Source organism: Scleropages formosus, chromosome 18 (genome assembly GCF_900964775.1).
Source record: "Scleropages formosus chromosome 18, fSclFor1.1, whole genome shotgun sequence".
NCBI lineage: Eukaryota > Metazoa > Chordata > Actinopteri > Osteoglossiformes > Osteoglossidae > Scleropages > Scleropages formosus.
The window spans coordinates 18,676,761-18,688,756 of NC_041823.1; the positions used below are offsets into that span (position 1 = coordinate 18,676,761).

Genomic DNA, 11,996 nt, shown 5'->3' on the forward strand with positions numbered 1-11,996 from the left:
GTTCCAGTAGGGATTCCAGATCTCTTTACACCACTATCAAATCAAATTCATGCCCCACGGCCATACTGCAATTATAATGGTAAGTGCTGTTAACATGTTTAAATCCTGCGTAACATGCAAAAACATTAGTAATATTTACTGCAATAAGACTGATTCTGCAATGGTTTCTTGAAATGGCCAACAGAAAGATTTAAACAGGTCTGATCAAGACAGCAAGTTGAATCAAGTGATTCACTGGCCAGCTGAAGAAAAGCCATCCAGACTGGGCCCTCCAGGACCACAAGAGAACAGGCATGTTGTAAAACCTATAATTCATACGATTAATTATTATTCAGTTCAATGTCTTCTAACTGTTCAGTGCTGAATTCTTCATATGTCATTTCAGGAGCATCTGTAATGCAAACCACATATTTACTTACAAAACAAAGGTTGAGTACCTCAAAGGAGCTTCTTCTCATTTTTCCTGAAACCTGAAGGAAACCATTAAATTAGTAACAACTTAAGGAACTGATAAAGAACAGTACTTGTATAATATGTCCACAAGGTGGAAGTAAATGCTCATTTTTCATGTAGTTCTGTCCTTCTAAGATTGTATGGGATGGTCACGTGGATCAGTTTGCACTATTAATTTGAGGCGGAACACAGACAGAACAGAATGTTCCATTTGTTTGACTGACCTGTGAGCGTAGCAAATTAGTGTATTCATGAAAAATTATTTCATAAATTGTAATTACCACAGAAAATTGTGTGTGTGTTGGAGGGCAGCGCACAGCAAAATCGTAGTACTCACTGTAGTACCGTTCAGAAAGGTACTCGGTATTAATTACTCTAATAAAAAAAAACATCATTTTTATAATTGGGGAAATTTCAGCATTACCTCAATTAAAAAAAATGCACCTTTGCAACGCACTCTTTGAATATTGTTTCATCTCCTTGTCTGTGTAGCTGTGAGCTCAACGATATTTTCAAAATATGAATGTGAAGGCAAACACTTCGCATTTAAATGAAAGATAAATCTGAGCAGGCTCGCCTGCCTCGCGCTTTTGTTTTGCTTCCACGAGTCTCACGCGGCTCTGGCGAGGGCGAAAGTGTAGGCGGGGCGTTTGACCTAATTTCGCCCAATAGATATTTTGAAAGGAGAGAGAATTACTTTGAACCAATCACAGCAGGGAACACCTGATGATGGACAGCACCTTCGCGTGCCAGAGCCATGTGAGCGTAGACGATACGAGTCTTTAAAGAGCCATTGCAGTGCTTTTGTTGTAGAAAATCCTTTTTTGTCTCGAATTTAAGACGAGTTTTAAGACCAATCGAAAGCTTAGATATAGAATAAAATAATACGCATTACGTATATGTCAACATTTATAATTTACTTATGTATACATCAATAAATGTGCCTTTCGCTTTTACACCAAAAAATGAAAAAGGGAATGATTTCTTGCACTGATATTTTCTTTGCTGCTGAAGTGTTTTATTTGAAGTTTCCATACCTTCCTTTCCCGGCTGATTGCCTGGGCACAAGCGGACACGTGTATGGGCTCCTGGAGTATTGTCATGAACGGAGCGATAATGAAAGGGTTAACGAATGTTATTGGGTTAGATTGCATGGGGGGAGTCTGTATGTTCAAATATAGATGTGTGGGCGTGGCCTCGCGGGGGAAGGCGTGTTTATTAATATTGATCAACATCACCCCCCTTTCCGCATAATTACCCCGTGAGCGGTGACGTCACGGAGGCTGCCCGTGTTCAGTCCAGCTGACTCTCAGCACGGCTCGGGCACAAGCATCGCTTTCAGGGAAGGAGCAAGAGGAGAGGCGGAGTGAACGACGGACACTATATTTTCGTTACAACAACATTATTTTGTTATTGTTGGAGAAAACGCTTATTTATTTTTCATGATAGGGAAGTCGAATATGTGAGCTGTTCTGCTCACGTTCCGTATAATTCGGAGTTTCAGCAAGACTGCTGCTGCTTGTCCTCCTGTCCATCCATCTCGGTTTTGTTGTTTTTTATTATTGCATATATGCTCTTGGCTAATAATGCATCATTTGACATTTCGTCCTCATTCACAATGAGACGTAAAGGAAGGACGTCGACGAAGAAGCGAGCAGAAGAAGCTTCTTTTTGACTCATTCTGACAGGTCTGATGTGATCTGTCGAAGATCAGGCTGCGGACGGTGAATATGAAATAACTTTGTTTACATGATTTCACGAAGAAGAGCAAACATAAGACACATAAAGATCGCAGCCACATCTGGTCATCGACTCGGTATTGTTTAAAGACCGAATTTTCGCTGGGATTATTTTCTTTGTAGTCTATTGCTTTTATTTATTTGTTTCATTTTCTTTTCTTTTTTTTTTTTTTTTTTTTTTGACGTTCGGGCTGATTCATGTGTCACATATACACATGCAGTCTCCATCTGACGGTGCGGACAGCCAAGAAGACTCGCCTGCGGACACTGGATGTAATTAATCATCGGAATAATTAGCACTCTGTCTATCTATCTCACATTTTAATTCCAGTTCGCGGCGCCCCTGGGTTTAACGCTTCTGCTTTCCAAAATCTACCGAAGTTGTCAGCCTCTTCTTGACTTGCCGAGTTCAAGTTTTGTTCGCACCGCGTCACTGAAGAGCGCGTCACTGAACTCACTGACAGCTGAGCGATAAATCAGGAGTCGACTATTATTAATCGATTGTTCCCGCCGGGAAGCCTGGGCATTCGCGGCCAGCTCGCGGCAGTGCCATGTCCAGGCCGCTGTCACAGCTCTTACCCCCCGAGCTGCCGGCGGGGGCCAGTCCACAGTTTGGGGCCAGCAGCCAGGCGGGTGGAGCCCCAGGTGCAGGACACCTGAACTCCATGACCAGCCTCAAGTCCCTCCTACAAGTACCCAACAAATGTGATCAGAGAACCAAAGACTGCTGTGATATGAAAGGTGAGCCCATTTCCCGCTCCGCTCCGCTCTTGCTCCGTTTCACCTCCAAGGTGTACCTGCCGCTGTTTTGAAGCCATCCTTGATTGCCTTCTAAGGGTTGTGTTTGTCTTAGAGGTCAAGACCTGGTAGATATACGGTAAAGGATAAACAGCTCTAATAGTACAAAATGTACAACGCATTATTCTGCTTCCCCCCCTTTCACTTTTGCCTAATATGTGCAAGGTACTGGTACAAGTACAGTACTGATGCAAATATACAACACAGTATACAATAGGTATTCTAATAAACTACGTTATTCAAATGTCATTTATTATGCTCGCATCAGCTGCTTTCCCAATATCCTTTTGCTGGTACATATGCTGGAATTTGCTTTTTGACACGTACCTATGTGCAGATGTTCACCTCATAGAATTTCAATGACTTCAAAACTCAAGAATGATCCAGTGAAAGGAAATATGTGATTCGACTTCAGACTGGGGGGATGTAGTGGCGCAGTGGGTTTGGCCGGGTCCTGCTCTCTGGTGGGTCTGGGGGTCGAGTCCCGCTTGGGGTGCCTTGTGATGGACTGGCATCTCATTCGGGGTGGGTCCCCTTCCCCACCAGCCTTGCACCCTGTGTTGCCGGGTTAGGCTCCGGTTTGTCGCGACCCCACTTGGGACAAGTGGCTTCAGCCAGTGTGTGTGTGTGTGAGACTTCAGACTGATTGCAGTGAAAGACCGGAGAACTGTAAATGCACTGGATTTCATGCATGGCCACACACATGTATGTCCACATGCTCTTAGTTCTTACACTGCAGCTTTGATTGCATGTATTGCCCTGCTCTACTGCTTCTCCTACTTTCTTTGTGGATGTTTCCCAGTTCCCGGTCTTACTTGATTGTGTGGAAGTCCTCGTCTGAATGCTCTGCATCTTGTATGCTTCAGGTCCTTGAGTTGATTTGACTTTTCTCTGAACTTCGTGTCAGTGTTTCATGTGTAAATTTACTAAGGTTCACCTTCTTTGTTGTTGATTGCGTGTTGGTTAAATATGTGTTATTTGTTGGATTTTCGTGCATTAGCTTTCAACTGAAGAATGCTTTACCCCGTGTCTTTTGCATACAATCACATGTTCTGTGCACAGAGGAAGGGAGAATGTTTTAAATTAAAAAGATCCAATCTAATAGAAATCTAAGCAGTTTTCCTGAATTGCAATAATGTCACCTGTGTAATACAATAAATTCAGGAATGTGGACCTTTAGCAAACAGGATTAATTTCTCTTGACAGCTGCAGCGTATGAGGTAGCCTAGCGGTCAGGATTTGGACTTTTAACCTGAACAGTGTGTTGTTTAAATGCCAGCAGGGGATGTACTTTAGAAGCCTTGAGAAATACACTTAACCTGAATTTCTGTAGTAAAATATCCACTCAACTGAGTTTATTAAATCGCACGTTGCTTTGAACAAAAGCATCACGTAAGCAATGAAATAATAGATACTTTTGTGGCGTCTCATGGTCGAGGGTCTGTATTTATTAAAAAAAAAAAAAAAAAAATGTAAATTCATGCGTACCAGCACTTGAAACCAATTTTTCTGTATCTCTATCAGCAGAGAAAGACAAACCCCTGGAGTCCGAGGAGGAGTCCAGCTCTCTTGGTGGGAGTGGTGGTGGATGCTCCCTGAGGTCCTCCTCCCAGTCGGCTTTCCTGGGCCCCTTGCTGTGGGAGCGCACGCTGCCTTGTGATGGCGGGCTGTTCCAGCTGCAGTACATGGACCTGGAGGAGTTCCTCACCGAGAACGGCATGGGCAGTGTTCACAACAACAGCTCAAGTTCTGCTCAGATACCGGCCCAGAGTCCCCAGTCTGCCATCCCCAACCAGAGTTCCCAATGTCCTCCGTCCTCCCCCACACCTTGCTCGTCATCCTCTTCCATTTCCTCATCCTCTTCATCTCCGTCATTGCTGGGCCTGGAGGTGCAGCAAGTGAGGCAGGGTTTGCTGGGAGCCTCTGAGTGTCTTCACGGTGAGCTCTTGAGTGAACAGAGTGAAATTTGGGGGAGGGTTTTTGAGTGTGCAGCTGGAGCACTGTCCAAGGGATTTGTGGAACACAGCTGAGATGATGAACTACAGTAACAATGGAGAGCATAACTGTAACATTAGCTTGTGCTAGGTGGACGCATACACAACTCCTAAATTAGTAATGTTAGAGAATCTTAGGTGTAGATTTTAATTCCCTACAGGTTAGCTGACGTGGCAAGATCTGATACTTGCGTGTCCAGTGGTAAAGGAATCCTTTTCCTTGTTGATATGACAAGCCTGATGTCATAAGTCATAGCTAGGTAGCTAATGTACAAAGCACAGATTAGCAGATAATGGAGCTGAACAATGAACATCTATCTGGCAGCCTTGTTCTGTTTGTGTCGGTCTTTTTCATCAAAAAGCAAGATCAAGAAATCACAGCCAACTTATATTTCAATAACTCCTTGTCCTCGTCAGGGTCATGGTAGTGTGGTTCCAGAATCCTTGGGCTCTAGGCTGGGAGGGTTAAATCCTGGACTGGATTCAAACCTTTGTCCAAACAGCGCAGGTGCTGGGAGCCTGAGCCACTGTGTTCCCCATTCTGCAGCTCTGGAAGCGCCTTTTCCAGCTCCTCCGTGTCCCGATTTGAAGGTTGCTCAATGGCCATCTAGTGCTACACAGTTTTGCTGAAGGATCGGTGATTGTATCACTGGCCCTCTCATGTGAAAAGACCATCTGTGTAGACGCAATAGCTTCTGATTGAAAAGAAATTTATTTCAATGTGGAAAACTTGCCTGGGATTCTTAAACCAGGCTGAAAAATCATGTAGCGTATGTCAAGCGGAAGCTAGGTGGTAGGAGGATGAAGGAAGGAGACGTAACACAACGACGGCGCTCGAATAGCTACAAAATAGCTATTACAAAAGGCGTTGTACTTTTAGAGGAAGCACACATTTTGACTCACGTTGTCCTCGGTTTGATAACAAGCAGGAAAGATCTATGAAGATAAACTAAAAAAAAACACCTGAACATAACTCTCAATATGAGTAAGCAAGTGAATCCTAAAATAGTGTATTGCTCACATTATAAGCAACCGTTCGCTTCAGAAAACACCTACGAAAGGATGTGTCCATAGCACTGCCAATTCAAAATCATCATTTATACGTTAAGGAGCTATTTAATATCTGTACCCAAAAAGCTTCCCTTTAAAAAAGGTTTTCTAGAGCACCACTGCATCTTTTAGTATTTATTCTTTCCATCCCAGTGCATGTAACACTTCGAATAGTGCGGCATCTCTTTGTTGCATATTACTGTCAACCAGAGAAACCCAAAATGCAGTTTTTCATCAAATAACTTGCACTCTGCAATAACATTTTAGAAGCTACAGTGCTACTAAAAAGTGTGCGAACCCCTTGTGTCCCTTAGTTTTACCACAGAATCATTAATGAGTAGCAGTCTTCCTCATCTGACACAATAGGTGTGTAGCGACCAATTCCATATGTCGCTTTAGAAGAAACGATGTGTGTAGTAGAAGAACAGAAGTAGGGCAGGTGCAAAAAATAAGTGAACCAAGTTTCATTGGATAAACAAAGAAGATCAGTGGAATCATTTATGTTAATCAGATGATTTATTATGATTTACACACCTGATTCTACTTAGCTACTTAGTTTAAGCAATGCAACGTACCTATACTTAAACTTTATTTTAAGATTTAGATTTTATCAGATTATTGAAATATTTCATACAAGAATAATGATCATCCAAGCAGGGTTCACACACGTACAAGTATACATAACCGAACATTACTTTGGTAGGATTAATTGTGGGTAATTTTTTCTTTAATACTTTTCCAGGACTGTGGATGTGTGAAGTCAACACTTTGGTTATTTCCAGTTTTAGTTAATTTATTATGAGATGCACAGTTATGATACAAAAAGGTAGAGGTTCAGGGAAGAAGTGCTGTCCAGGGGTGCATCTGTCTGTACGAATCAGTTTATGTTTGTAGCCCTACGGTACTTGAAAAGTGGAAGATCGCTAAAAACATTTAAAAGCAGTGTGAATTTAACATGTCTATAGTGCCAGTGCAGCATAAACAACATTGTCAGAGCAGCACAATGTTTTCTATGACTTGATCAGGAGAGTGAAAACGGGTAAACATGGGGGTAGATGTGGCCATACATTGTCAGGATACACGAAGGACACATAGGAAAGGTTAAAGATTCCTACCGTATGCACTGCAGTGATTTATGTGGATTTTTCAAATTGCAAAAGGGTGAATAAGTGTACATGCCCATATGGATCCTCAATTCTGTACTGTACATCTAGATGCCACAGTGCAAAGGGGCGCAAAGTTGAGACAAAACACATACGATTCTGCATTGACACTCTTACCAAGAAAATGTTCATCCCATTCAGTACAGTGACAAACTGGATGTAGCGGTAAATTATGACCAACAGTGTGGTAAGGAAAGCACGGGAGTTACGTATGTAAAGCACCGACTGTACCGAGTGGGGGAAAAAAGAGAAGCTTCAAACAGTGCAAAGGTAGAGGAGGGGGTTAATGTGGATGTTTCCGGAGTACCTGGAAATTAAGAGTAGAGCTTCACGTGCGCACAGGGAATAGAAGGCAAATGGAGAAACTATGGGCTTGCATGTCTTTAAACCTCTCCCTCCCTCCCTCTCTCACTCACACGTTTGGGCCATGTGCAAGCGGCTCGTCACGTGCCGGTGCAGAAAGCAATAAGGCGACAGAGCAAAAGGGGGCGGAGAGAGGGAGGGAGCTGGGAGGGAAGGATTGCAAGTATCGGGACCAACCTTTGCTTGCATTACACCGGTTACTGATCTTTGTTCCATGTAAACACGAGTTTACCATGTGTAAAGAAAGACTTGACTAACAGAGAGAGATTAACTGGGCGTGACACTGGTTGATGGGAATGTGAGTATGTGGAAGTGCTCTTCTTCCTCTGCCTGCTGCGTATGAAAAAGAGGACTTATGGGAACCCTCGTGCGGCAGCAGGTACAGTGGTGGTTAAAGATACTCTCTTCCGGTAAAAGCGGCCTGGTTTGAACCCTGCCTCTGCTGTAATACCCTAGAGCGAGGTAGTTACCCTGATTTGCTCCAACAAAAATGACCCAGCTGTGCAAGTGACTGCAAGTAGCTAAGTATGCAAAGCTACCATTTCAAGTTGCTTTGGAGAAAAGTATCACATGAATAAATAAATAATAATTGGTGCCTATGATACGTTTTACTGTGAAAATGTAAATGCGCAAAAAGACACGTATGCATATAGCAAGGCTTCAAGCACTTTTACTTAGGGCAAATTATTATAAAAATATGCTACATTATTATTATTCCAATAAAATCCATTGTATTGATGATGGGAGTTTTTAAACTGGGACATGTGTCTCCCTAGGGCAGATGCAAAGAGGATATTTTGTGTGACGCTGGGTCCTGCTCTCTGGCGGGTCTGGGGTTCGAGCCTTGCTTGGGATGGCTTGTGATGAACTGGCGTCCCGTCCTGGGTGTGTCCCCTCCCCCTCCAGCCTTGCGCCCCGTGTTGCCGGGTTAGGCTCCGGCTCGCCGCGACCCCACTTTGCACAAGCGGTTTCTGACAATGCGTGTGAGGTGCGAGTGTGATGTACCTCCAAGAAAATTTATCGCAGTTGATTGATTAACAGGAAGGGCAGGATGTGTAAGCATTAAGTTCACTTTCAGGTGAGGTGTGAGGGTCAGCAAAGTTAAGAATCCCTGACTTCGGGCAAAACACAACGAAAATGTGCTGCAGTGTTATTGCATTATAGTCCCATACGAATTTAATGGAAGTCTAAAATGATCTTTCTGTGTATTTTTGCTTCCTTCGTAGGAGCGCATGGAAACTCTCTTGACCACTCTCCATCCCCCTCATCGTCTTCTTCTTCCTGTCCTCCACCTCCAATCCCGCCTTCTGCTAATGGGACTGATATCATGGTGAACTTCGACCCTGATCCTGCAGACCTGGCGTTATCCAGCGTCCCCGGCCAGGAGGCTTTCGACCCACGAACACACAGCTTCAGCGAAGAGGACCTAAAGCCACAGCCCATGATCAAGAAGGCCCGCAAAATGCTGGTGCCAGATGACATGAAGGTAGTCCCTCTTCCGCAATAACACATGGTCGAGGAACTTAAGTTCCACGGTGTGTGAAACGTGTCATTTCGCAGTGATTTCTTAGAGGTTGTTACGCTGCGTTTCTAGACAAACAGCGGTAAAGTCGGTTCATCTCCTTTGCAATAAACTAGCCTGGAAATCTTCGGGAGTGAATTCATTGCTGATATTTGTATTAATTTCTAAATGGTCCACGTTAACCTTGGCAGACTCACTGTAATCCTTGCCACCTCCCTCCTCATGTGTCCCTGTCAGGATGACAAATACTGGAGCCGACGGTACAAGAACAACGAGGCAGCCAAGCGCTCGCGGGATGCACGGAGGCTAAAGGAAAACCAGATCTCTGTGCGGGCAGCCTTCCTGGAGCGGGAGAACGCCGCACTGCGCCAAGAAGTGGCCGACATGCGCAAGGAACTGGGCCGCTGCCGTAACATCCTCAACAAGTACGAGAGTCGACATGGAGAACAGTGCGGAGAGAGCTGAGAGAATGATGCGCGGGGCACTATGCGGATGGGAATGCGCAGCTAAGAAGAGATCGTCTACTAAGAGACTTTAAGCATCGACAGTTGCGTTTGAGACGGCACGTACAAGGGGATAGAGCTGTAAAGAAATTGTACAAAAACTAATATTGTACATTTTGGAACTATGGAGAGAATAATACTTTGGAAGCTGTAGGGAATTATATCTCAGGAGCAAGTGGAATAGGGCAAAATTGTGATTGACAATACGTCATAAGGTAACTGTATATTTTTATATTTGCAAAATGCGAAGGATGCTGAGGGGACACTTTACGAGTACATTTTCTATATTTTATATGTCCGTGGGAGAGATTTAGAAAACACAGAGAAAGAGAAGCCAGAGCAAGAGAAGAAATGGTCGAGGATATTTTTCAAGTGAGCGATTTGTAAAGGAATGCAGGTGACCGAGAAAAATGTTTATTTTGCGGCTGAAAATAAAGATTGTTAAATTAGTTATTCTAATTGGCTGAAAAGATGTAGGTGTTTTGAGTTGCACATTGAATATTGAAAAGTGTATAGTTTTAATTTTCGTCAGCTAATTTGAACGTTTAGTTTTGCCATCCTCTGTCTGAATCCTCCGAGTTCATTATCTGTCCGAGCGAGTCGGAGAAAGCGCGGAGAGGGAAATTACGGACGTGATGAACCTCCAGCTGTATTCGACGAAGACGGTTTCTTTTCTATGGTTTTAAATGGCCAACCGAGTCCTAAAAGCAAATAGGAGCTTTGAGAAATGCAGCCTGTTCAGAATGTTCATCACAGCGAGGAAACTGGAGGGATGCACATGTGTTTGAACACTCTGTCTCTCTGTATGTAATTGGTGAACCAAACAGGCTGGTTTATGCTGTAATTTTTCACCCAGGATAAATCGACAGTGAGCAGGATTATTGCCTTACTGTTGTTCTAGTTGTAGATGTTGCACAGAATACAGCGAGATGCTGCAATTGTTTAACTGCACTACACAGTACTCACCGTGGGCTCCAGCAGCACTTTTTATACTATTTGCTTCGTATCAGTTCCGCTATTTTACCATACTACTTACACTCAACTGCCTATAGTTTTTACGGTCTTGTAAAATGTAGTGTTTCCCACCACAGTGTATTTTTTTAAAATTAGTTCTTAAAATTAATTTTCTGTTATATACCATATTATTACTGGGCTCTACAAATATTATACAGTTAAATTATTAATAATGTATGTGTATGTGTGCACAAGTGTACAGGTTCATCAAAAATGATGCAATACCTTTAAATGGCTATATTTATTGCTGCATTCCACTGGTTCCGTATCTCACATGAGATTTTATTCACTATATATAAATATATGTATGTATTTTCTTTCCCCCAGTTTGAAATCCATGGACATTAAATGTCCTGTGCTGACATTGTGTAAATTTTTTTTGTTTGTTTTTAGTCATACAGACCTCAACTGATTTCTGTGTTACTATTTTAACCGTCAGTAAACTCAAGTTCATTAATATCAGTGTAAAAAAAAAAAAAAAAATCAATAAATATAGCGATTTAAATAATCTTTTATTTGATGCTCCTGTATTGTATGTAAATGTTTGTGTGTGCAAATTTAAATTCCAAGAGACGTGCATTTCAAGTTGATTGGAATGGTATATAATTCTCAGATGTCTGGGAGGTAAAAGCTATAATTCACAACATGGACTGTAAGGCTTGAGCCAGTTTTTGTGCATTTACCTTGTGCATTTTTAAAGTAACTCACCTGCACAAATGGACAAACTTTGAGCTACACCACCAGCTCATCTTGGGAGGAAGGTCTAGTAAAATCAGTGACTGGATGTTCTAAGATGGACAATTGTTTGAAAATACGGTAAGATTGGGGAAAAACACTCTTTGTACTTTTTATTGTTACTACAATGGTTATGAGGATCATTTTATGATTACATTACTTGCTTTAGTCGTGTAAAAGAAACTTTGCTTTACCATCCCTGTCATTCCATGTCACCTGTATTTCAGTACCTTTTTAGTACTTCATTTCTGGTGAACCTTATCACCATCAGCACCAAGACTCAGCGAGGCCCCCTGTACTGTGCGGGAGCTTCTGTCATGTGGGTAAGATTAAAAGAAACAAGAGCGATAAACAATTTTTTCAACAAAATATTTTGTTCCCACTTACTGCAAGAGTCGGTGACAAACTTTTTCCAGCTACGTATTTCAGTGGCAATATCAGCTGTTTTCTCCTGTGGGAATCTGAATAACACATAGTTTTTTTTTTTTTTTTTTTATATCTGATAACTGAAAACTGAAGTTGTCCAAGTTTTAGACTTTTTTTGTTGATTAACACTACAAACATAATAGCTTTAATGGGCATTTATAGATGATTTTCTCATCGCAGTGACTGTGTGTTACCAAATCTGGGTTGTGGTTTATGTCGTTCTTTTTCTCCTCCGA

At 42.4% G+C, this 11,996-nt stretch overlaps 1 protein-coding gene across 1 annotated transcript; it reads left to right on the forward strand.

Annotated features, from left to right (window-relative positions):
• Positions 1–1,795: 1,795 nt before the first annotated feature.
• dbpb (D site albumin promoter binding protein b) lies at positions 1,796–10,950 on the forward strand. The gene is made up of 4 exons (XM_018736067.2): positions 1,796–2,933; positions 4,515–4,928; positions 8,787–9,046; positions 9,320–10,950. Exons 1-4 carry the CDS (start codon positions 2,744–2,746, stop codon positions 9,545–9,547), a joined length of 1,092 nt encoding a protein of 363 aa, XP_018591583.1. The 5' UTR covers positions 1,796–2,743; the 3' UTR covers positions 9,548–10,950.
• The last annotated feature ends 1,046 nt before the right edge of the window (positions 10,951–11,996 follow it).